The following is a 23,721-nucleotide window of genomic DNA, read 5'->3' on the forward strand; positions in this document are numbered from 1 at the left end:
AAAAAAATGTCTGCAGCATTGAAGGTCCCCAAGAACACAGTGGCTTCCATCATCCTTAAATGGAAGAAGTTTGGAACCACCAAGACTCTTACTAAAGCTGGCTGCCCGACCAAACTGAGCAATCAGGGGAGAAGGGCCTTGGTCAGGGAGGTGGCCAAGAACCCAATGGTCACTATGACAGAGCTCCAGAATTCCTCTGTGAAGATGGGAGAACCTTCCAGAAGGACAACCATCTCTGCAGCACACCACCAATCAGGCCTTTATGGTAACGTGGCCAGGTGGAAGCCACTCCTCAGTAAAAGGCACATGAAAGCTCTCTTGGAGTTTGCCAAAAGGCACCTATAAGACTCTCAGACCATGAGAAACAAAATGCTCTGGTCTGATGAAACCGAGATTAAACTCTTTGGCCTGAATGCTAAGCTTCACGTCTGGAGGAAACCTGGCACCATCCCTAAGGTGAATCATGGTGTGGGGATGTTTTTCAGCAGCAGGGACTGGGAGACTAGTCAGGATCGATGAACAGAGCAAAGTACAGAGAGCTCCTTGATGAAAACCTGCTCCAGAGTGCGTGCTGGAGAGACCTGAAAATAGCTGTGCAGCAACGCTCCCCATCCAATCTGACAGAGCTTGAGCGGATCTGAAGAGAAGAATGGGAGAAACTCCCCAAATACTTGTGTGCCAAGCTTGTAGCGTCACACCCAAGAAGACTCAAGGCTGTAATCCCTTTCAGCCACACCTTGACAGGTGTATAAAATCAAGAACACAGCCTTACAATCTCCATAGACAAACATTGGCAGAAGAATGGCCTTACTGAAGAGCTCAGTGACTTTCAATGTGGCACCTTCATAGGATGCCACCTTTCCAACAAGTCAGTTCATCAAATTTTTGCCCCGCTAAAGCTGCCCTAGTCAACTGTAAAGTGCTGTTATTGTGAAAATGTCTAATCGCAACAACAGCTCAGCTGCGAAATGGTAGGCCACACAAGCTCACAGAATGGGAGAGCCAAGTGCTGAAGCACGTAGCACGGAAAATATGTCCTCTGTTGCAAAACTTACCGAGTTTCAAACTGTCTCTGGAAGCAACGTCAACTTAAGAACTGTTCGGCGGGAGCTTCATGAAATGGGTTTCAATGGCCGAGCAGCTGCACACAAGCCTAAGATCACCATACACAATGGCAAGTGTTGGTTTTAGTGGTGTAAGTGGTTTGCCGCTATTGGACTCTGGAGCAGTAGAAATTTGTTCTCTGGAGTGATGAATCACGCTTCACCATCTGGTAGTCCGACGGACTAATCTGGGTTGGGTGGATGCCAGGAGAACGCTACCTGCCCAACTGCATAGTGCCAACTAAAGTTTGGAGGAGGAATAATGGTCTGGGGCTGTTCTTTATGGTTCGGCTAGGCCCCTTAGTTCCAGTGAAGGGAAATCTTAACTCTACGCATACAATGACATTATAGACAATTCTGTGCTTCCAACTTTGTGGCAACAGTTTGGGGAAGGCCCTTTCCTGTTTCAGCATGACAATGCCAATGTGCACAAAGCAAGGTCCATACAGAAATAGTTTGTTGAGATCTGTGTGGAAGAACTTGACTGGCCTACATAGAGCACTGACCTCAACCCCATCGAACACCTTTGGGATGAATTGGAATGCCGACTGCGAGCCAGGCCTAATCACCTAACATCAGTTCCTGACCTCACTAATGCTCTTGTTTCTGAATGGAAGCAAGTCCCTGCAGCAATGTTCCAACATCTAGTGGAAAGCCTTCCCCGAAAAGTGGAGGCTGTAATAGCAGGAAAGGGGGGGCCAACTTCATATTAATGCCCATGATTTTGAAACGAGATGTTCGGTGAGCAGGTGTCCACATACCTTTGGTCATATAGTGTAAGTACTGCTGATAACTCACCAATTCTGAGTCAAGAAGGGCAGTTACTCTAAAAAGGTGCTTGAGACGAGGTGGAGTATCAGGGGAGTTCCTCTTTTCAGATAACTGGCAGTTGCAAAGCACTCTGGATAATGCCTCATATACGCTTCCTCCATGTAGATCCTCTGTAGCTCAGTTGGTAGAGCATGGCGCTTTGTTTAATTCCTGGTTCCCCCATACTTAAAATGAATGTATGCATGATTGTAAGTTGCTTTGGCTAAAAGTATCCTCTCACTGGCATATATTATTATAATCTGATATTTTAAACTGCGATTTTCTGACTCAGATTCTTTTGCATACTTGCTCAGTTAGCCAAGCGTGCTTTTATTATGAAGAAAAACAAATTGATTACTGATGTAAAAGGTTTGAGTCATGCTCACACATCATTACCGTCCCATTCACTCTCTGAATGTAGACGAGAAGTTTATCAGAAGCCTAAAATCATTTGCCCCCACACTATTAGTTTGACAGTATGCAAGACTCTACAGACTAGTAGTTAGTTGAACATCTAAAAACATTCAATAAACCCTCTACTGTGGACTATCCAAATAAAGTGATACCATAAAACCTTTCACTCATTCACGCACACACACCTCACCATTCAACCCCTTCAGAATCTGCTCAAATGCTCATTGATCAGCAAGTTCAGGTAGGCCTCAGCACTTAAATCAACAAAGGAAAGTAAGAGTGGTGCTCAACAACAAAGACAGGAATCCAAAAAAGACCTACCCATACAGGAAAAATCTCCAATAGTGGACTATTTCATGATAAAATGTGTTGAAGCCCTCAAAATAACTCAAGGAGAGATGTATTTAATCTTAGAAGGCTCTCATTCTTTATTACTTTAAATGGACAGAACAGGGTCATATTCACTAAAAGGAAGAAAGCAGTCCGAAACTGGGATTTACTTTCTGAAGTCATCCAATAAGAAACACACTTTCGGTTTCTGTTGCTCAACATTTTGGTACAGTGTGCCCTAATGAATACGACCCAGGTATACTGTTCAAAGAGCTGCCTGTCTGCCTCCTCTTCCCCCACCTGACTAAGTTCCCACTTCATGCATCTTTTCTCTGCGTCCTGCTCCTAAGAACCAGGGCACCAAATAAAGGAGCTAAGGGGCCGTATGTATAACGTCTCAGAGTAGGACTGCTGATCTAAGATCAGGTCCCCCACCTGTCCATGTAATCTTATTTTTTTGTGATCTAAAAGGAAAAACTGAACCTAAATCAGCACTTCTACTCTGAGATGCTTGATACTAGTACTATTGATACTAGTCCTAAGTCCTATTTGCGGAAAAGCAAATGCCAGTAGTAAGAGGCAATAGGAAAATACCTCTGATCTGAGGCCCATGGTGAAGTCCTTTACTGGAAAAGACAGGACGGCAGCAGTGAGAAAATGTCTCACAGTAGGAAAGAAATCCTGACACCAGCCTGGCCCTGTAGTCAGGAGCACTGAACTAGAAGTAGTCCTGTTTGTCCTCAGTGCTGTCAGTCAAGTCATGCAGTCTATGGACTGAAAGTTACAGCAACACTAGTAGCCTTGCACTTACGTCTTCATCTGTTTAAAAAAAAAAGTTTGCTTTCAAGTGCAATTGTAAAGAGAAACCGGGCATTAAGACTAATAGGCATTTGTGGATAACTCCAGTTATCTGTGACACTTGAAATACTGTCGGATTGTAGCTTAATTCTGCTCGTTCACGTTTCCACAGCATGTTTAGCACGTTTTGTGTTCAAAATATGTCTGAAATGTGGTAGCCTATTATAAATGTATGTTGAATGAAACCAAATGCTTTGCTTCGCTGCTCTCTCAATTGGACAATTTTTGTGAAAGTGACCTACATGCTACTGAGCAAAAATATAAACGCAACATGTATTTAAGCAGATATTCACACCTCAGTAGTTTTATATATTTTTTTGTATTACTTTTTGCTAGGTATTACTGCACTGTTGGAGCTACAAACACAAATATTTCGCTGCACATGCAAAACACATCTGCAAATCTGTGTACAGTCGTGGCCAAAAGTTTTGAGAATGACATGAATATAGATATTGTCAGATGTTACTATGAAGAATAATTACAAGCATTTCATAAGTGTCAAAGGCTTTTATTGACAATTACATGAAGTTGATGCAAAGAGTCAATATTTGCAGTGTTGACCCTTCTTTTTCGAGACCTCTGCAATCCATCCTGACATGCTGTCAATGAACTTTCGGGCCACATCCTGACTGATGGCAGCCCATTCTTGCATAATCAATGCTTGGAATTTGTCAGAATTTGTGGGGTTTTGTTTGTCCACCCACCTCTTGAGGATTGACCACAAGTTCTCAATGGGATTAAGGTCTGGGGAGTTTCCTGGCCATGGACCCAAAATATTAATGTTTTGTTCCCCGAGCCATTTATTTATCACTTTTGCCTTCTGGCAAGGTGCTCCATCATGTTGGAAAAGGCATTGTTCGTCACTAAACTGTTCCTGGATGGTTGGGAGAAGTTGCTCTCGGAGGATGTGTTGGTACCATTCTTTATTCATGGCTGTGTTCTTAGGCAAAATTGTGAGTGAACCCACTCCCTTGGCTGAGAAGCAACCCCACACATGAATGGCCTCATGATGCTTTACTGTTGGCATGACACAGGACTGATGGTAGCTCTCACCTTGTCTTCTCCGGACAAGATTTTTCTCCGGGTGCCCCAAACAATCGGAAAGGAGATTCATCAGAGTAAATGACTTTACCCCAGTCCTCAGCAGTCCAATCCCTGTACCTTTTGCAGAATATCAGTCTGTCCCTGATGTTTTTCTTGGAGAGAAGTGGCTTCTTTGCTGCCCTTCTTGACACCAGGCCATCCTCCAAAAGTCTTTGCCTCACTGTGCTTGCAGATGCACTCACACCTGCCTGCTGCCATTCCTGAGCAAGCTCTGTACTGGTGGTGCCCCGATCCCGCAGCTGAATCAACATTCGGAGACGGTCCTGGCGCTTGCTGGACTTTCTTGGGCACCCTGAAGCCTTCTTCACAACAATTGAACCACTCTCCTTGAAGTTCTTGATGATCTGATAAATGGTTGATTTAGGTGCAATCTTACTGGCAGCAATATCCTTGCCTGTGAAGCCCTTTTTGTGCAAAGCAATGATGACGGCACGTGTTTCCTTGCAGGTAACCATGCTTGACAGAGGAAGAACAATGATTCCAAGCACCACCCTCCTTTTGAAGCTTCCAGTCTGTTATTTTAACTAAATCAGCATGACAGAGTGATCTCCAGCCTTGTCCTCGTCAACACTTGCACCTATGTTAACGAGAGAATCACAATTACCCTGACATGATGTCAGCTGGTCCTTTTGTGGCAGGGCTGAAATGCAATGGAAATGTTTTTTGGTGATTGAGTTTATTTGCATGGCAAAGAAGGACTTTGCAATTAATTGCAATTCATCTGATCACTCTTTATAACATTCTGGAGTATATGCAAATTGACATCATACAAACTGAGGCTGCAGACTTTGATATTTGTGTCATTCTCAACTTTTGCCCACGACTGTACGTGACCAATACATTTTGATTTGAGTCCCTCAGTTTCACGTTGACTTTCCATTACACCACGCTCTCTCTATTTACCAACTCCCCACGTCTCCATTTTTCTTATTCATTCCATCACTCCCTTTGGCAACTATCTATCCTGCTGCTTCAGTGTGTCTCAGTAACCCTGATTGTGCCGTCTTCCTCTGCACCTAGCTCTGTTGGGTGACCCACACTCTCGCTGCATGCCATGTCAGGGTAATTGACGAGCCAGAAGCAGGCTATGACTCATCCCTTGTGTTGCTAAGTGGCTGCTGAAAAGAGCACGGCCACTACAGGGTGGGAGGGAGGCCACTCTCTGACTCTCTTCCCACCTCATTTAGATCTAGTGGCTGTATCCTGGGACTCATTTAACTGGAGGACTTGGTGGGTTGTCAAACAGACAGATGGGCAGATGGACAGGCAGACTGACAGACGGACAGGCAGATGGGTAGATGGCTGTAGATACACTGACCAAAAATATAAACTCAACATACAGATCATATAAGTAAATTGAAATAAATAAATTAGACACTAATCTATGTATTTCACATGACTGGGAATACAGATATGCAACTGTTGGACACAGATACCTTAAGAAAAAGGTAGGGGCTTGGATCAGAAAACCAGTCAGTATCTGGTGGGACCACCATTTGCCTCATGCAGCGCGACACATCTCCTTCGCATGGAGTTGATCAGACTGTTGATTGTGGTCTGTGGAATGTTTTCCCACTCTTCAATTGATGTGTGAAGTTGCTGGATATTGGTGGGAGCTGGAACAGGCTGTCATACACATTGATCCAGAGCATCCCAAACATGCTCAATGGATGACATGTCTGGTGAGTATGGGAGCCATAGAAAAATTGGGACATTTTTAGCTTTTCTGTATTGATCCTCGTGACATGGGGCCGTGCATTATCATGCTGAAACATGAGGTGATGGCGGCGGATGAAGGGCATGACAATGAGCCTCAGGAACTCATCACGGTATCTTTGTGCATTCAAATTGTCATCGATAAAATGGAATTGTGTTCGTTGTCCGTAGCTTATGCCTGCCCATACCATAACCCCACCGCCACCATGGGGCACTCTGTTCACAACATTGACATCAGCAAACCGCCTGCCCACGTGACGCTATACATGTGGTCTGTGGTTGTGAGGCCGGGTTGGACGTACTGCCAACAGCTCTGGTGAACATTCCTGCAGTCAGCACGCCAATTGCACGCTACCTCAACTTGAGACATATATGTGGTGTTGTGATACAACTGCACATTTTAGAGGGGCATTTTATTCTCCCCAGCATAAGGTGCACCTGTGTAATGATCATGTGTTGGATGGATTATCTTGGCAAATGAGAAATGTTCACTAACAGGTATGTAAAAAAAGAAATGGGCAGAACATTTTGAGAGAAATAAGCTTGTGCATATGAAACATTTCTGGGACCAACACTTCACATGTTGTGTCTTATATTTTTGTTGTAGATACATCTATCTACACAATGATTGATAGCCCATAGGCCGCCTATAGACTATTTCCAAGGTAACAAAACAATTAATCAATGATGGACTTTGGGTGAAATATTCCTTTAATCACATTTCTATTTTTATTTTTTTTATTTTACCTTTATCTAACTAGGCAAGTCAGTTAAGAACAAATTCTTATTTTCAATGACGGCCTAGGAACAGTGGATTAACTGCCTGTTCAGGGGCAGAACGACAGATTAGTACCTTGTCAGCTCGGGGGTTTGAACTTGCAACCTTCCGGTTACTAGTCAAGGCCACCTGTTTGTTGCAGCAAAAAATCTCTTAATTTCCCTCTTGAGCCACTCATATTCTCCATAGAGGGAGGAGAAAGACTTACTAGAGCAACTCCTAAGGAATAGCAAAAATGAATCCCATGCAGGTTAAAACCTCATAAGGAACGGGTCCTTTTTTTTTCAATTTTTGCCTAAAATGACATCCAACTCTAACTGCCTGTGGCTCAGGCCATGAAGCAAGGATATGCATTTTGTTGGTACCATTTGAAAGGAAACACATTGAAGTTTATGGAAATGTGAAAGGAATGTAGGAGAATATCACATATTAGATCTGGTAAAAGATAATACAGAGAAAAAAAAACTTTTTAAAAATGTATTTTTGTACCATCTTTGAAATGCAATGCCTGTGGTACAGATGAAGGATCTTCATTTGATCACCCTGTTGCAGGATAACTTTCCTGCAATATAAGGACATTTGTAATGCATGTATTTGAGGTTTAAGAAGGCTATGAAGTTTGTAATTTCCACTTAGAAATTTTAGCCTTGATTTTCTTTTATGACAAATGTATCAACACCTACAAAAATGTCCATTTAATTACAATCCACATAATTCACATTTCCTGTTGCTGCAGAATTATTTTCCTGCTGTGGCAAACTGGCTAAAATTGATGATCCTACATATGTACAGCTCATCACAGCTTGGTCAATAAGAGTAAGTCCATAGGACCATCTACAGCATCTGTCACATGATTATTACCACCAATGTTCCCTCTAATTTTTGGGGTCTCTGGGCTAAATTTAGGTATCGTGAGCGGAAACTTGAACGTTGTGAAAATGTTGTGCAACTTCCAGCGCTCGTTTACAGTGAACACTGAGGCTGTGAATTACATTGTGTTGTATGATGCAAGAAACCACTTTACATTTTATTATTATTACCATACAGATAATTAGACAATGTAGGCAACCCCTCTTTTTGGCTTATTTGCATATTCAAGACTGTCAAAATACAACGCTCCTCCTTTAATCAGGAAGACGTAAGCTTTTTACATGACTTGCTTTTCTAAGACCGCTTGAAATGTAGCCTACACGTTTTGTGCTCTTGTAGAAAGCAGTAACTCCCCATTGCTGACATAATACTTATCTATAACTAAGCTAATAACTCGCTAACAAGCAAAGAATATCAACAAATGTGTACACACGCGGCTCTGATCTCATCTGATCTGAAAAGCGCATTCACTCGCACGTGATTGAAAGACCGCTTGTGGTCTACACCGCCAATAGAATTATACTCCTTTGCGCTCTGGCTCGAACTACAACAAAACCAAACTCAGTCTTGCAAATGTAGATTTGTTTTGTTGCATTGAAAAGGGTCTGGTATAATGTTGCTTCGATCACAGAAAAAAACGTAAGTCTATATTGTGCAAAACTAATGGGTGAAGTTCAATCTCTTGCGTGGCATGGCTTTTCTTCTGCGCTGCAGTCGTGGTGGAGGTGCGAGCCCCGCAAGTGCAGCTACTATCATACTGTCCACACTGACACCATCTCACTCTGTTCTTACCTTTTCAACTTGTACTGTAACACTACTGCATGTTGCACTGGGACATTGTAATTACAAGAACTGCAAGTGAAGTAAATGGGACAAACTGTTAGTGTATGCCTGGTCGAGCACAGCTCACTGTGGGATCGCAGTCTTTCTCCACACATGAAAATGAAACGGCAACAACAAGCCTTCGTGGTTAGAGCATTGGGCCAGTAACCAAAATGTTGTCAGCTCAGGGATTCGAGCCAACAAGGTAAAAATCTGTCGTTCTGCCCCTGAGCAAGGCAGTTAACCCACTGTTCCCCAGCCGCTGAAGACTGGATGTCTATTAAAAAGGCATCCCCCCAAACCGATCTGATTCAGATGGTTTGGGTAAAATGCGGAAGACTCATTTCAGTTGAAGGCATTTAGTTGTACGACCGCCTAGGTATCCCCCTTTCCTTATGCTTATGCCCTGAGGTTGTGGATGCAGATTAGGCATTTGACAGTGTGTGAACTGTGCCAAATGACAGGGAATAAGCATTGGCGTGTGTGTTTGCGCGCGTGTGCATAAATGTGTCTGTGCGTCCATGCGTCTATAGGTATACATGTGCTTGGGAACGTGTGTGTGTGTGTGTTGATGTGTTGGAGAACTAGCACGACTACCTGAGCTTGTGCAATACCGAAAAAAATGGGAAAGTGGGAAAGCAGCCAGGCAGTTCAGCAGTAGCCCTGTGAGACTGTCTTGGAACTAGGACCCGAGCAAAGCTAAACACATGTCGTGTGTTAAAGGGATAGTTCAACCAAATTACAAAATTAGACATTGGTTTTCTTACCCTGTAAGCAGTCTATGGACAAGGTATGACAGCAATCCATGCTTTGGTTTAATTTCCGTGGCACTGTTTCCACATGGTAATGTTTTAGTATTTTTGGCAGAAATCCAATTCAAATCATGGGACTGATATTAGGATATTTTGTGCATCATGTTCATCTGTAAGTGACTTGTTGAGCTTCACAATCAATTTGAAAAATTGTAATATCGGTCTCATGATTTGAATGGGATTTCTGCCACAAATACTAAAACATTAACATGTGGAAACAGTGCCGGGGAAACTAAACCAAAGCATTGATTGCTGTCACACCTTGTCCATAGACTGCCAAACCAATATGTCATTTGGGTGAACTAATGGAACTAAAGAAAGTTAGGTTAAGTGTAGTCAGGAGGCCATGCTACAGTGGAGCAAAGAGAAAAGAGGAAAACTATAGTTTTGGCCCTTGCACAACAGAGGAGGAGACCACCTCTGCCTGTGTGAAAAGCCAGAGAGCTACTGTAGAATTGCCCTCCTGGGCTTTCTGGCCTACATTTAGGGATAGACTGTGAAGCTGTTGTAAATAGACACATATTAAAAGTTACCTAAGGTCTATTGGATAGTTTCCCTATTCATCGACATCAATCATCAACTTCTCAAACTTTGGGGGTTGCGTACCAATGCCATGCTCTGGTATTCTTCTATTGTTTTTTTCCCCTTGTATCATTTCATTAGTCATTTTCTAATCCGAAACCAAATCTTGGTTCGGTGAAAACCATATGGTACAATTGAAGCCCACGGGAGGCTTGGTAGGAGGTTTCTTTTGTAACCGGTGTGAAATGGCTAGCTAGTTAGAGGTGCACGCTAGTAGTGTTTCAATCGCTGACGTCACTCGCTCTGAGAACCTTGAGGTAGTTGTTTCCCTTGCTCTGCAAGGGCTGCAGCTTTTGTGAAGCGTTAAGTAACGACACTCTGAGGGTGATTTGTTTTTGATGTGTGCAGAGGGTCTCTGATTAAAGTTGGGTGAGGAGAGAGATGGAAGCAACACTGTTACACTTTCACCTATCCAGGCCTTTCCAATCGATGAGGACAGTGAACATGTAGACTAATGAGCCCCCCCACACACTTGGTTTTGGCTGGTATTACAGAGGCCAACCCTAACTCCCATTTATGTTGAAATTCCACTTCTAGCCTACCATTTGAAATGTATGCATGACTAAGTGAAAATTCCCCTTAAGTGGAAGTTAAGATTCACCCGCCCATGTATAGCCTGAGATTCCCACTCCGACGATGTGTGTGTGTGTGTGTGTGTGTGATTCTGTCAGAGATAGATGATCAAGGGAGAGGGAACTCCCCAGTCCCTTACTAAAATAAACAGTGTCTGGGCTGGGAACACAAGGCTATAGAGAGAAGGAGAGGGGGAGGACTGAAAAAGAACAATGAGCCCAAGGCGGGCTAGGTAGAAGAGGTAGACAGACTTCCCACTCAAGGGATGCCAACATCAAATCATTACAGAGGGAATGTAGAGGAAGCCCTTTCAGGGTAACTGTTAGCTTGATAAGCACTTACAGTAGAGCAGTATTGAACACAACGATCCTTACAGGCCCTCTCTTGAGATGGTAAATTAAATACATTGCTGTATCAGATGACAGTAATAGAAGGACTTCGGTTGTAAGGGAGATTAATCTATCTATTCATTGTCTCACCGGACTGTTTGGAGTACGTGGGAGAATGCAGGGTAGTCGTGTGTGTGTGTGTGTGTGTGTGTGTGAGAGCGGTATGCCGGCATTGTAAGGATGGTGGGCATTCTGTATTCTTTCAGCACCATGGAGAGCGAAACACTCGCATTGCAGTGGCACTCCTGGGACGGTATTCACAAAGCTTCTCAGAGTAGGAGTGCTGATTTAGGGTGAAGTCCCCCCTGTCTTATTCATCATGGTATGTGGTGAAAAAATGGATCCTAGAGCTGTACACCTACTCTAAGACACTTAGTGAATACAGGCCCTGAACACACAGGCCAGGCTTTAGACTAATATTACCCCTCAGTACAGGTTAGGTTTAGGCCTAATCGAACTTCGATCGAGTACAGGCTTAACTGAATGAACAACAAAGACATAATGTAACATGACATTTTATTAAATAGGTTGGGTAATGGCCTCGTCTCTGAGAGAAGATCTTTGGAGCTAGATGATGTGATGGCAGGTAGCCCTATGTGGGGCTGCTGACATCGAAACCCTCCACTGTGGGAAAGGAGTTCCAATGACTGGCCTTATAGCTGGTGGATGGTTTATCGAAAACTTTTGCTGAAAATCAGCAAGTGAGAGAACAAGGGTTAGTTTACATATAACTACAGACCAAGATGTACGCCCATTGGGTGAGTGAGAGATGTCTTAAGTTTTGAGGGAGGGTGCAATTAGCATGCTGACTGCAGGAATGTCCATCAGAGCTGTTGCCAGAGAATTTATTGTTCATTTCTCTACCATAAGCCGCGTCCAACATCGTTTTGGAGAATTTGGCAGAATGTCCAACCGGCCTCACAACCACAGACCATGTGTAAACACATCAGCCCATGACCTCCACATCTGCCTTCGTCACCTGCGGGGACTGTCTGAGATGATCAACCCGGACGGACAGCTGATGAATCTGTGGGTTTACACAACAAAATAATTTCTGCAAACCTGTCAGAAACCATCTTAGGGAAACTCATCTGCACGCTCGTTGTCCCCATGAGGGTCTTGACTGCAATTCGACGTTGTAACCGAATTCAGTGGGTAAATGTCATCTTCAATGGCCAATGGCATGTTGAAGTGTGCTCTCGGTTCCAACTGTACCAGGCAGACAGCGTGTATGGTGTCGTGTGGGCTTAGTGGTTTGCTGATGTCAATGTTGTGAACAGAGTGCCCCATGGTGGCAGTGGGGTTATAGTATGGGCAGGCATAAGCTACGGACAACAAACACAATTGCATTTTATCTATGGCAATTTGAATGCACACGTGACGAGATCCTGAGGCACATTGTCGTGCCATTCATCTGCCGCCATCACCTCCTCATGTTTCAGCATGATAATGCACAGCCCCACATTGCAATGATTTGTACACAATTCCCAGAAGCTGAACATGTGCAAGTTTTTCCATGGCCTTCATATTCACCACACATGTTATGTTTGGGATGCTCTGGATTGAGGTGTATGACAGCCTGCTCCAGTTCCCGCCAATATCCAGCAACTTTGCCCAGCCATTGAAGAGGAGTGGGACAACATTCCACAGGCCACAATCAACAGTCTGATCAACTCTATGCGAAGGAGATGTGTAGCAATGCACGAGGCAAGTGGTGGTCACACCAGATACTGACTTTAAAAAGAATATATATAATAATTAAGGTTTCAGTGATAAACAGATTCCTATATGTATTCCCAGTTATGTGAAATCCATAGATTAGTGCATTATGAATTTATTTAAATTGACTGATTTCCTTATGAACTGTAACTCTGTAAAATCTTTGAAATTGTTGTATGTTGCGTTTTTTAAATATTTTTGTTCAGCGTAATATTATGTGGGCTAAATATACAAATGAAAAAACATATTCAATATTTTCCTTAAAATATACATATTTTTAGAATGCTAATGTTACGGTCCCCACTGAAACAAAAAAATATTTAATTTCATCATCCTTGAAACATTGAATTGAAACACTGTAGAATTCTGTTCATTCCTATTGAGAACTGCGGTTACTGGGGGGTGCCAATATGGCTGACCGGTGGCTTCAAACCCTCTCAATCATAGGAGGTTGGTGGCACCTTTTAATTGGGGAGACCGGGCTCGTGCTAATGGCTGGAGCGGAGTCCATGTGTTTGGCGCCATTCCATTCGCGCCGTTCCAGCCCTTTATTAGAAGCCGTCCTCCCCTCAGCATCTTCCACTGCTTTCAATGGACAATTCATAGCATCAGCAATCCGGAGTTTATATACATTATTGGTTGTGACTGTGTTAGGAGAAGGAGGGAGAGAGATTTGAACTGTTGCCTGGGTTTATTGGTCTATATGTACAAACACATGGGTTTGTTCTCCCAACCCACTCAGTTCATGTATCTGTCTTCTTATGGCAAACCAGACACGTTGCTGACACGCACATTCACCACACACAACGGACGCACACCGCATGCACACGCACACTTGCCATTTGAAAACAGTTATGTAGTTACTGCCTGTGAAAGCTAAGCATTTGCTCACTAACACTCACTAACCACTGCCTGCTGTATTCTGTCCAACTGAATGTGCCATGCTCTTATTTGGTGCATGTGTTTGAGTTAAAGCATTGCAATCCAGGTGTTTTTTGTTTTTATACATTTTTATTCAGAGACACTTTAGCTCATAACAAGGTAGTACTGTACTTGCATATAGTGGAGTGACTTTGTCAATATATTATTTTTTCACTGTTCAACATATTTCTTACGCTGTTCTTATTTGTGGATGTATGTGACTGTTAAACCAGTATGAATCAGAACCCTTCCACTTACAGTACCAGTCAAGTTTGGACACCTACTCATTCCAGGGTTTTTCTTTATTTTTACTATTCTCTGTATTGTAGAATAATAGTGAAGACATCAACACTATGAATTAACACCATATGGAATCATGTAGTAACCAAAAAAGTGTTTCAACTAATGAAAATATATTTGAGATTCTTCAAAATAGCCACCCTTTGCCTTGATGACAGCTTTGCACACTGAGCATTCTCTCAACCAACTTCATGAGGTAGTCACCTGGAATGCATTTCAATTAACAGGTGTGCCTTGTTAAAGTTCATTTGTGGAATTTCTCTCCTTTTAATGCATTTAAGACCATCGGTTGTGTTGTGACAAGGTAGCGGTGGTATACAGAAGACAGCCCTATTTGGCAAAAGACCAAGTCCATATTATGGCAAGAACAGCTCAAAGAACCAAAGAGAAACGACTGTCCATCCTTACTTTGACTGACCTTTCATGTCATAATCTGGAAAATGTCGAACTTTGAAAGTTTCTACAAGTGCGGTTGCAAAAACCATCAAGCGCTATGATGAAATTGGCTCTCACGAGGACCACCACAGGAAACCCAGAGTTACCTCTGCTGCAGAGGATAAGTTAATTTAGAGTTACCAGCCTCAGAAATGGCAGCCCAGATAAATGCTTCACGAAGTTCAAGTAACAGACGCATCTCAACATCAACTGTTCAGAGGAGACTTTGCGAATCAGGCCTTCATGGTCGAATTGCTATAAAGAAACCACTACTAATGTAACGCTCGTCTGACGAAGAGGACCAAAGCGCAGCGTGGTACGTGTTCATGATTTATTTAAACTGAACACAAACAAAATAACAAAGTGGAACAAAACGAAACAGTTCTCTGGTGCAGACACAAAACAGAAAACAACTACCCACAAAACACAGGTGGGAAAAGGCTGCCTAAGTATGATTCCCAAGCAGAGACCACGATAGACAGCTGTCCCTGATTGAGAACCATACCCGGCCAAAACATAGAAACACAAAATATAGAAATCAGAACATAGAATGTCCACCCAAATCACACCCTGACCAAACCAAAATAGAGACATAAAAAGGCTCTCTAAGGTCAGGGCGTGACAACTAAAGGACACCAATGAGAAGAAGAGACTTGCTTGGGCTGAGAAACATGAGCAATTGACTTTAGACCAGTGGAAATCTGTCCTTTTGGTCTAATGATTCCAAATTTGAATTTTTGTAAATGTCTGTGAGACGCACAGTAGGTGAACGGATGATCTCTGCATGTTTGGGAGTGAAGATAAAGCAGCCAACAAGTGCTCAGCATATGCATATGTTTCAACTGCTACACAAATGTGCATAACACACACATACACCCGAACACTTCTGCATGCACACACATACACACATGTTTTCATCTTTCAGGCATTGACCTAAATCAGTGGAATAACTGCAATCAATTACACAAGAGCACACACCCACCTGAGCCTGCTAGTGTATAACTGCCAAGTAGACCGAAACCACCACCATTCACAAGAAATCTGAAAACCTAAAGTATGTGGTGCTGTGTATTCATTATACAGAGGCAATTACATTTTCAGGGGGCAGACTTGTCCATTAGTCAGTATTATTTTTTTTATTTTTTATGTCCTGCATCCTCTTTTTATATGTTTAGTCACAGACATGAACAGACACTTGACTATTTGAAACCAGAGAGCTGAGGGTGCTCTCTCGATACAGATCTATTCTTAGTGCCTGAGCCTATTGTGTGAGTGACAGGAGTTGGGCACAAAAGACACTTTTAGCATGACTAGCTACATCCCAACTGGTTTAATCTGTTTGCTTTCAGGGAGATGCTGGATCCTTAGGGTGGTATGATCAGTGTGTGTTTTGCGTGCGTGCCTGTGTGAGAGAGAGAGTGTTACAAACACACTACAATTAGGTGTGTGCCTCTGTGTTTTTTGCCTGTTAGGCTCTGATCTTACTGTGTGAATTGATTTCCTTACTATTTCCTTGTCAAAGACCAGTGTGTACAGTGTGTACAGTACACTTCCAAAAGGGCTGTCCATATTAGGGCTGTCCATATTAGGATAACTATTTTGGGTTCCATGTACTGTAGAACCCTCTGTGGAAAGGGTTTTACAGGGAACCCAAAAGTGTTCTACCTGGAACCAAAAAGTGTTCTTCAAGGAGTTCTCCTATTGCGACAGCCAAAGAACCGTTTTAGGTTCTAGATGGCACCTTTTTTTTCTAAGAGTGTACAGATGTAGGATCTTAATTTGAACCAGTTTGCTACAGCAGGAAAATAATTCTGCAGCAACAGGAAATGTGGATTATCATTCATAGAAATGTTTGTAGGTGTTGCTACATTTTTTTGTTAGGGCAAATCAAGTCTGAAATTTCAAATTGGAATTACAAACTTTAGAAGCCTTTTTAACTCAAATACAGCAACAAAAGAGTGACCAAATTAAGATCGTATGTTACGTGATTTAACCTTAAAGCAGCATGCCAGGTTCAGGCCATGAGACAAATTGTGGGTGCGTGCGTGCACATGTATTTGCGTGTATACATCTGTGTTTGTATACAGTATATGCCTTGTGTGTATCAAAACCAACGTAGCGCTTATCCTATGCAGATACAAGACAAAGGGCAGAAATAAGCCTCCTCGAAAAGCCATACAAACAGGACTTGATCCTAAGTGTTCTTTACTTGAAACGATGTAAAACAGGACTTGATCCTAAGTGTTTCTTTGTGAGGCTGCCTGCAGTAGTCAGTCTATTTGTGTACTCCCCCACCAGTCCTCATTCTTAACTCAAACATATGGTAACAAACAAGGCCCTCGGGCACTTACTATTGGCTGCTCTCATTGCTGACATTGTTTCTTAAAGCTAGTAGCCCACACATATGAGAATACACCACATAAGGCCGGGTTCTCAGACTCCGGAATAACTGAGTTATTCAGCTGATTTAGTCTACTCCTGAACTGAAAAGCATATTCAATGCAGAATCTCTTTAAGTCCTGGCCGTATTCATAAAGCGTCTCAAAGTAGGATTGCCTTTAGATCAGTGCCTTTTTTAGATCCTAATTCATTAAGATTACACAGACACCGGGGACCTGATCCTAGATCAACACTCCTACTCTATGAATACGGGCCAAGGAGTAGAATACATGTAGTTGATATTTGTGATATTGCTCAATCTCACATACAACATCCACTCACCCATTGACTTTGCATAATGATGCAACTCAAAATAGCTTTGTATGGAAGGGTCTACTGTTTAGTCATTTGTTTATTGGGGGTTTGATACATTTTTATTCCCTGTAACTATATTTTCCATTTATACAATGTTATTGTTCAGTGTTAAGCAATAGCAAAGATCTAAGTGATGCATTGACCAACTAGTTGCTAGTGTGGACACTCCACTCTTCATAGAGACCAGCTGGCTCTGAACTCTGCACCTTCCTTTGTGTTGTAGGTGCTCTCTAGTCTCGATCAGATCACATTCCCTCTTAAATCACTGTGTGGCTGCTCACTAGGAAGCATAGACACAGTCAGTCTTTCTCTGTCTCTCTGTTTCTCTGTGTGTGTTCTGGTAGTTAGCTGTGTGCTCTGATTGTGGCCGCCCCGTAGGCGGTAGGCCATGGACAGATGGCAGCAAAGTTGCAGTGCCGGGGGTGTGTGTGTGTGTGTGTGTGTGTGTGTGTGTGTGTGTGTGTAACTGAGGTTAGCTGGCATGGCAGTGGGTAAGGAGGTGGACTGTTCAAGGGCACATTGTTAGTCCCCTGGTGAAGGAAAAATGGGGTGATGGAAAGTAGCTTTGAACAGGAGTAAGGACTGAACTGAGAAGACCCTGAATCCCAAATCAACTGCTAGCCCCTACCCCCTACACACTTGGATATATCTGAGACAATTGGATAGGTGAAAGTGATAGGCCAGGTGGAACTGTCGCCATATCAGAGGGCATGATGAAGCCATTGACACACACACATTTCTAGACACAGCCATATCCTGAGCTGTGAATAGATTTCTGGAATTTTTTTGATCCATTAGTTTTCACTGTGGGATTGGAGCCATGTTACTCTACAAGTAGCCTCTGTCGAGTCCCCAACAGCCAGATGTTCCGGTTTTCAGGGGAAATGGAAAGATCCTGTGACACTCCATCTTAACTCCTCCGCATTTACTGGATTGGATGAACAGTGCAGAAGAGAACCTCCCCCGACCATTTTTTCTTCTTCTTCTCGTCAAGACCAGTATGTAGGGGATCTAGTTTCAGGCATGTCTTTTACACCTGCTACGTTAGGTTACTCTACAAGCTATGTGTGTGTGTGTATCGCGTGAGTCTGACCTCCACCGACTGTGACATTGCACCACAAAGTGCACTTCAACAATGCCCTTGTAATACGGACATACGGCTGTTTATAATATAATATAATTGCACCTATAAACAGCCCACCTTTCAATTCCACCTTAGGACAGCAGACGTTAGGTACAACCGTGTCTGTCATACTATGTCAGTCATGTTTTATGTCTGTTGACTTTTGTCATTAGATAGACAGTTGTAAATTCATTCCAATTATGTGTTGGAGATTTAGTGTTATGTGTGATATGGCAGGTTAAGTAGGACCAAATACAGTGCAGGGTCATGTTCATCGGGGCACACAACTCAGAACATTTTTATAATGATTTGCAAATTCAAGTAGTCCCCTCCTGGTATTTGTCAGTTTTCTTCTGTTTGGTGCCAAATGAACACAACTCTGGTCTTCAAGTGTGTGAAAAGTGAGGGAGTTACCATTGTAACTAATTCCACAATTTGAAGAACCCTTACCACAGCATCCACACTAAAGGGTATTCATTACAACATAATAAGGCCTAATTCAAGTATTCTTTTTTCATTGTTTTATTGTGACGGTACAGCAGTAACCTCTCACAACACTGTCAGTCACGCATGAAAATATCTATTTTGCTCTATATCTGACCGTCACACTTGATTGTGCACTTGGCCTTGAATCAAAAATACACTAAGTCACAGGAAAACCAAATGTATTATCATCAGATATTCAGCTAGCAATAAAGATAGCTACGTCTACCCCCCCTAAAATACTAACATCTTTTAAATGTTAAAATATTTAGAATCTGTCCTCTCATATTTCCATGAGTGACTATCATAATGACATTTGCTTTGTTCTCCTTACTTCCTCAGCAAAAGACTACAGGATGAGTGGCTGGCTGTGGAGCTATACAGAGCAGGCTTGCTGGTTAAAATTCCGGTTTTGAATTTGCTGACGGCATGGTTTAACAGGGTGGGGTTCCTCCCCAGTGACATGCAGAAGCACAGTGGTTTAGTAGAATTGGACTATTTATCGAATCCCTGAGTTTAGTGGACTATGATTCTTTATTGAATCCTCAGTAACATGGCGACTGTCTACATAATATAAAACATCTAGCAAGTCTGAGAACTAGAATAATTTATGCACAATATACTATGAAAATCATTGGACTCAAATGCTGCAAACAATTAGAATTCCCCTTTTTTCCCCACAAAATGTATTTCATCTAAACTTTACAGTTGGGAGTGTTCCAGACTTCTCGTGCTTGTATAGGCTGTTAGTCTGCTCGCCTAATACACACTGTTTGTTGGACTGCAAAGAAAAGGTGTGCTGCCTAAACACGATACATGGATTTAATTAATCCAAAGTTTACGTCAGCATATTCATTTAAATAGTATTGTTCATCACAGACCTTTTCATGATGGAAATGTATCATTTTTAAATATATATATATCTATCCATCCCCATCCTTTGGGGGAAAAAAGGCTGAGCTTTCTCCAAATTCAATGTTATGTGACTACATTAAAAAAATACTTGATATACATTATGAATTGCTGGACTCTGATTGGCTGCTGGAGATTCTCCTTCCGTATGGCAACAGCCTGGAATCCCCCCCCCCTCTCTACTCCTGTCCCCCCTCCCCTTTTCTACTCACAGACCTCCTCCACGCTGCTTACCCTCTTCCTTGGGTGCACTTGGACTGCTCTGCCTCCGAGGGGGCTCCTCTCCACCGACTGACTGCAGCATCTGGATGTGGTCACCATGGCAACAGCCATGGTCCAACCCCCCATTCTCCTTCTCCCCCCTTTTTCTAAGCTCGCTGTGCTAATGCTCGCCGCTGCACGTCTTCAGGCTTGACCTGGATTCCGTGGTGTGCTGGTGTTTCCCCATTTATTTGGGGTCTAATGCCAAAGCCCGCTCCTCCCCCACCTCCCATCCCCAGGCCATGAGTTTGTAAGAATAGAGAATATTGTGTCGCTTACAGCATCGGGGCTCTATCCACCCTCCCTCTCTCCCACTCTACTCACACAGAGCCTCAGTGAACTGAGGTCATTTCCCCGTTTTGATTAAACTGCCACCTCTGCTGAATAAAGAAACCAAAATGTCTGCCTCCTGTCTGTTCCTGTTGTAGTGGGTTTAATCGCACTTTTTCCGCTTGGATTTTTTTCTGGTCTATTTACTGTAAATTTTAATATATGCCCTCTGTTTGTTTGAGATTGAATGTTAATACAACATGACAGTCCGAACACATGTAAGTCAGTATAGCTGTTGTGTGGGCGCGTGGCCCTGTCTTTCATTGAAACCCATGTTCCCTTCTGATGTTGAGGAGCTCTTGATGTGGGAATGTCAAATCAGTCACCACAGTTAGTTCATCACATCGGACTAATCGATGGAGCAAGATTATCAGCGATACAGTTTTCCTGTACATACTCTGCTTATGCCTTCATGAGAAACTTGTTTGGGTTGATGCACCTGCTTTTTCTCTTGTGAGCTGTGGCTTTTCTATTTGGTGCTTGCTGTAGGGTTTCTCCTCTCAAGTCTTAAAGGGGAAAACCATATGAGACATAGGGATGGCACGTTCTCGATGTTCATAAACTATTTTCTCTCTTTGTTATTTCTATTGAATTGAAATGCGTTTCATTTACTTAATGCATTGAGTGAACAATGACACCATGGCATGATTTGCCAAACCATGAAATGCTCATATATGATGGGATTATTTGCATATTTAAATGTTAACACATTTCTTTCCTCCTACCCATGCCTCTCTTCACCCATCTCTCCACATCCCTGTCTCTATCCCTTCCTTCCTTACTCTGTTCCTCCTCTTTTTTTCTCTCTCCTGTCTCTCCATCCTCCCTGTCTACCCCCACACCTCTCACCCTGGTTGCAGTGGAGGTAATGGACCAGCAGAGGGTTCTGCATAGTGGCTGCCTGGTATCGGGGGTGCACACCCCGCCCATCCGCCGCAACAGCAAGCTGGCGAGCCTGGGGCGCATCTTCAAACCCTGGAAGTGGAGGAAAAAGAAAAACGAGAAGCTGAAGCAGAGCTCCACAGGTGAGAGACCCATCGGTAAACTACACAAACACGCACACTCACCTTTTCCTCTTCCCTACCAAATTAGGCCAGGCGTAGCATATTATGAGTAAAAGCACGTGGGTAATATCCTAACTATTTAAAATGGCTTTCTCTCTCTGTCAACTTATTATGACCCCAAATAGGACTTTTGCATATTGGTCTCTCAAGTTTTGTCAGATCAGTACATGGTCATGAAAGAAAGGAAATGAGGAAAGGAAGCCATTTTAGAATATATGGATATAATGTAGTCATGTCTCCTTAAACAGATGGGTTGCTACCCACATTAACAATGTTCCAACATACACATGCCAGAACAGGCTGGTGGGAGGAGCTATATGAGGACGGTGCATTTTAATGGCTGGAATGGATTGAATGGTACGGTATCAAACATATGGAAACCACATTTCAGTCATTACAATGAGCCCGTCCTCCTATAGCTCCTCCCACCAGCCTCCTCTGACACATACAGCATAGTGCTGTTGCCCTAGGACTGGGATTTCCAAGACTAGTAGTCATGCTATGTGTGAAATAGAGGGTAAACATGGTTGTCAAACTAAGTTGTGTATGTTGTCTCTCTCTCTATGTTCTCCATGCAGATGTGGCATTGTCCAGTGGGTGTCTCTCTCCAGAGCCCGGTTCCCCCTTGCAGGGCCCCTCAGATGGGACATGCATGTTGGGGGGGTTTGGGGGGTCGCTCAATGCCACTCTCACAGTCAGCAGTGTGGAGTATTTGGGCCCCGAAGAGGAACTCCCCCCGCCAGGTAGGACAGCCCACCTCCATGGAAAACTAAGGCTTAATCCCAAATTGTTGCCTAGATCCTACGCTTTATGCACTTGTGGAGATCTAAGAAGATTTGATTGGTATAATGAAGCTTCTACCTCTTAGCCTATCATAGGGCAAGGTTGAGCTATAGTCCTCACCATATATTTGGACAGTGAAGCTAAATGTTTTAATTTGGCTCTATACTCCAGCATTTTGGATTCAAGATTACATTTTGAATATGAGGCAAAAGTATCGAATGTCACCTTTTCCAAGTCCTCCTTTCAAAGAAGATACAGTGGCAAGAGAAAGTATATGAACCCTTTGGAATTACCTGGATTTCTGCATAAATTGGTCATCAAATTTGATCTGATCTTCATCTAAGTCACAACAATAGACAAACAGTGCTTAAACTAACAGACAAATTATTGTATTTTTCTTGTCTATATTGAATACATCATTTAAACATTCACAGTGTAGGTTGGAAAAAGTATGTGAACCCCTAGGCTAATGACTTCTCCAAAAGCTAATTGGAGTCGAGTCAGCTAAGCTGGAGCCCAGTCAATGAGACACGATTGGAGTTGTTGGTTGGAGCTGCCTTGCCCTATAAAAAACACACACAAAATGTGAGTTTGCTATTCACAAGAAGCATTGCCTGATGTGAACCATGCCTCGAACAAAAGAGATCTCAGAAGACCTAAGATTAAGAATTGTTGACTTGCATAAAGCTGGAAAGGGTTACAAAAGTATCTCTAAAAGCCTTGACGTTCATCAGTCCACGGTAAGACAAATTGTCTATAAATGGAGAAAGTTCAGCACTGTTGCTACTCTCCCTAGGAGTGGCCGTCCTGTAAAGATGATTGCAAGAGCACAGTGCAGAATGCCCAGTGAAGTTAAGAAGAATCCTAGAGTGTCAGCTAAAGACTTGTCCTCTGAAACGTGCTAACATCTCTGTTGACGAGTCTACGATACGTAAAACACGAAACAAGAATGGTATTCATGGTGGGGCACCACGGAAGAAGCCACATCTGTCCAAAAAAACATTGCTGCACGTCTGAAGTTTGAAGATGTGCTACTGGCAAAATATTCTGTGGACAGATGAAACTACAGTCAAGTTGTTTTGGAAGGAACACACAACACTGTGTGGAGAAAAAAGGCACAGCACACTAGCATCAAAACCTCATCCCAACTGTAAAATATGGTGGAGGGAGCATCATGGTTTGGGGCTGCCTCTGGGCCTGGACAGCTTGCTATCATTGACAGAAAACTTGGGAATTCATTTTAGCCTAACATTCTCCTGCAAAATGTCTTGATATCTGTCTGCCAATTGAAGCTCAACAGAAGTTTGGTGACGCGACAGGACAACGACCCAAAACACAGAAGTAAATCAACAACAGAATGGCTTCAACAGAAGAAAATACACATTCTGGAGTGGCCCAGTCAGAGACCTGACCTCAACCCGATTGAGATGCTTTGGCATGACCTCGAGAGCAGTTCACACCAGATATCCCAAGAA

The 23,721-nt window shown here is 42.9% G+C and overlaps 1 protein-coding gene across 1 annotated transcript in view; it reads left to right on the forward strand.

Annotated features, from left to right (window-relative positions):
• LOC112215966 (phosphatase and actin regulator 3-like) overlaps nt 1-23,721 on the forward strand; it is a 53,493-nt gene that overhangs the window by 8,526 nt on the left and 21,246 nt on the right. Inside the window, exons 2-3 of the mRNA XM_024375496.2 lie at nt 21,260-21,424; nt 22,042-22,206. Coding sequence (XP_024231264.1) covers nt 21,260-21,424; nt 22,042-22,206 — 330 coding nt within the window. The remainder of the gene's footprint in view (nt 1-21,259; nt 21,425-22,041; nt 22,207-23,721) is intronic.

This window comes from Oncorhynchus tshawytscha, linkage group LG16, assembly GCF_018296145.1.
Source record: "Oncorhynchus tshawytscha isolate Ot180627B linkage group LG16, Otsh_v2.0, whole genome shotgun sequence".
Classification (NCBI taxonomy): domain Eukaryota; kingdom Metazoa; phylum Chordata; class Actinopteri; order Salmoniformes; family Salmonidae; genus Oncorhynchus; species Oncorhynchus tshawytscha.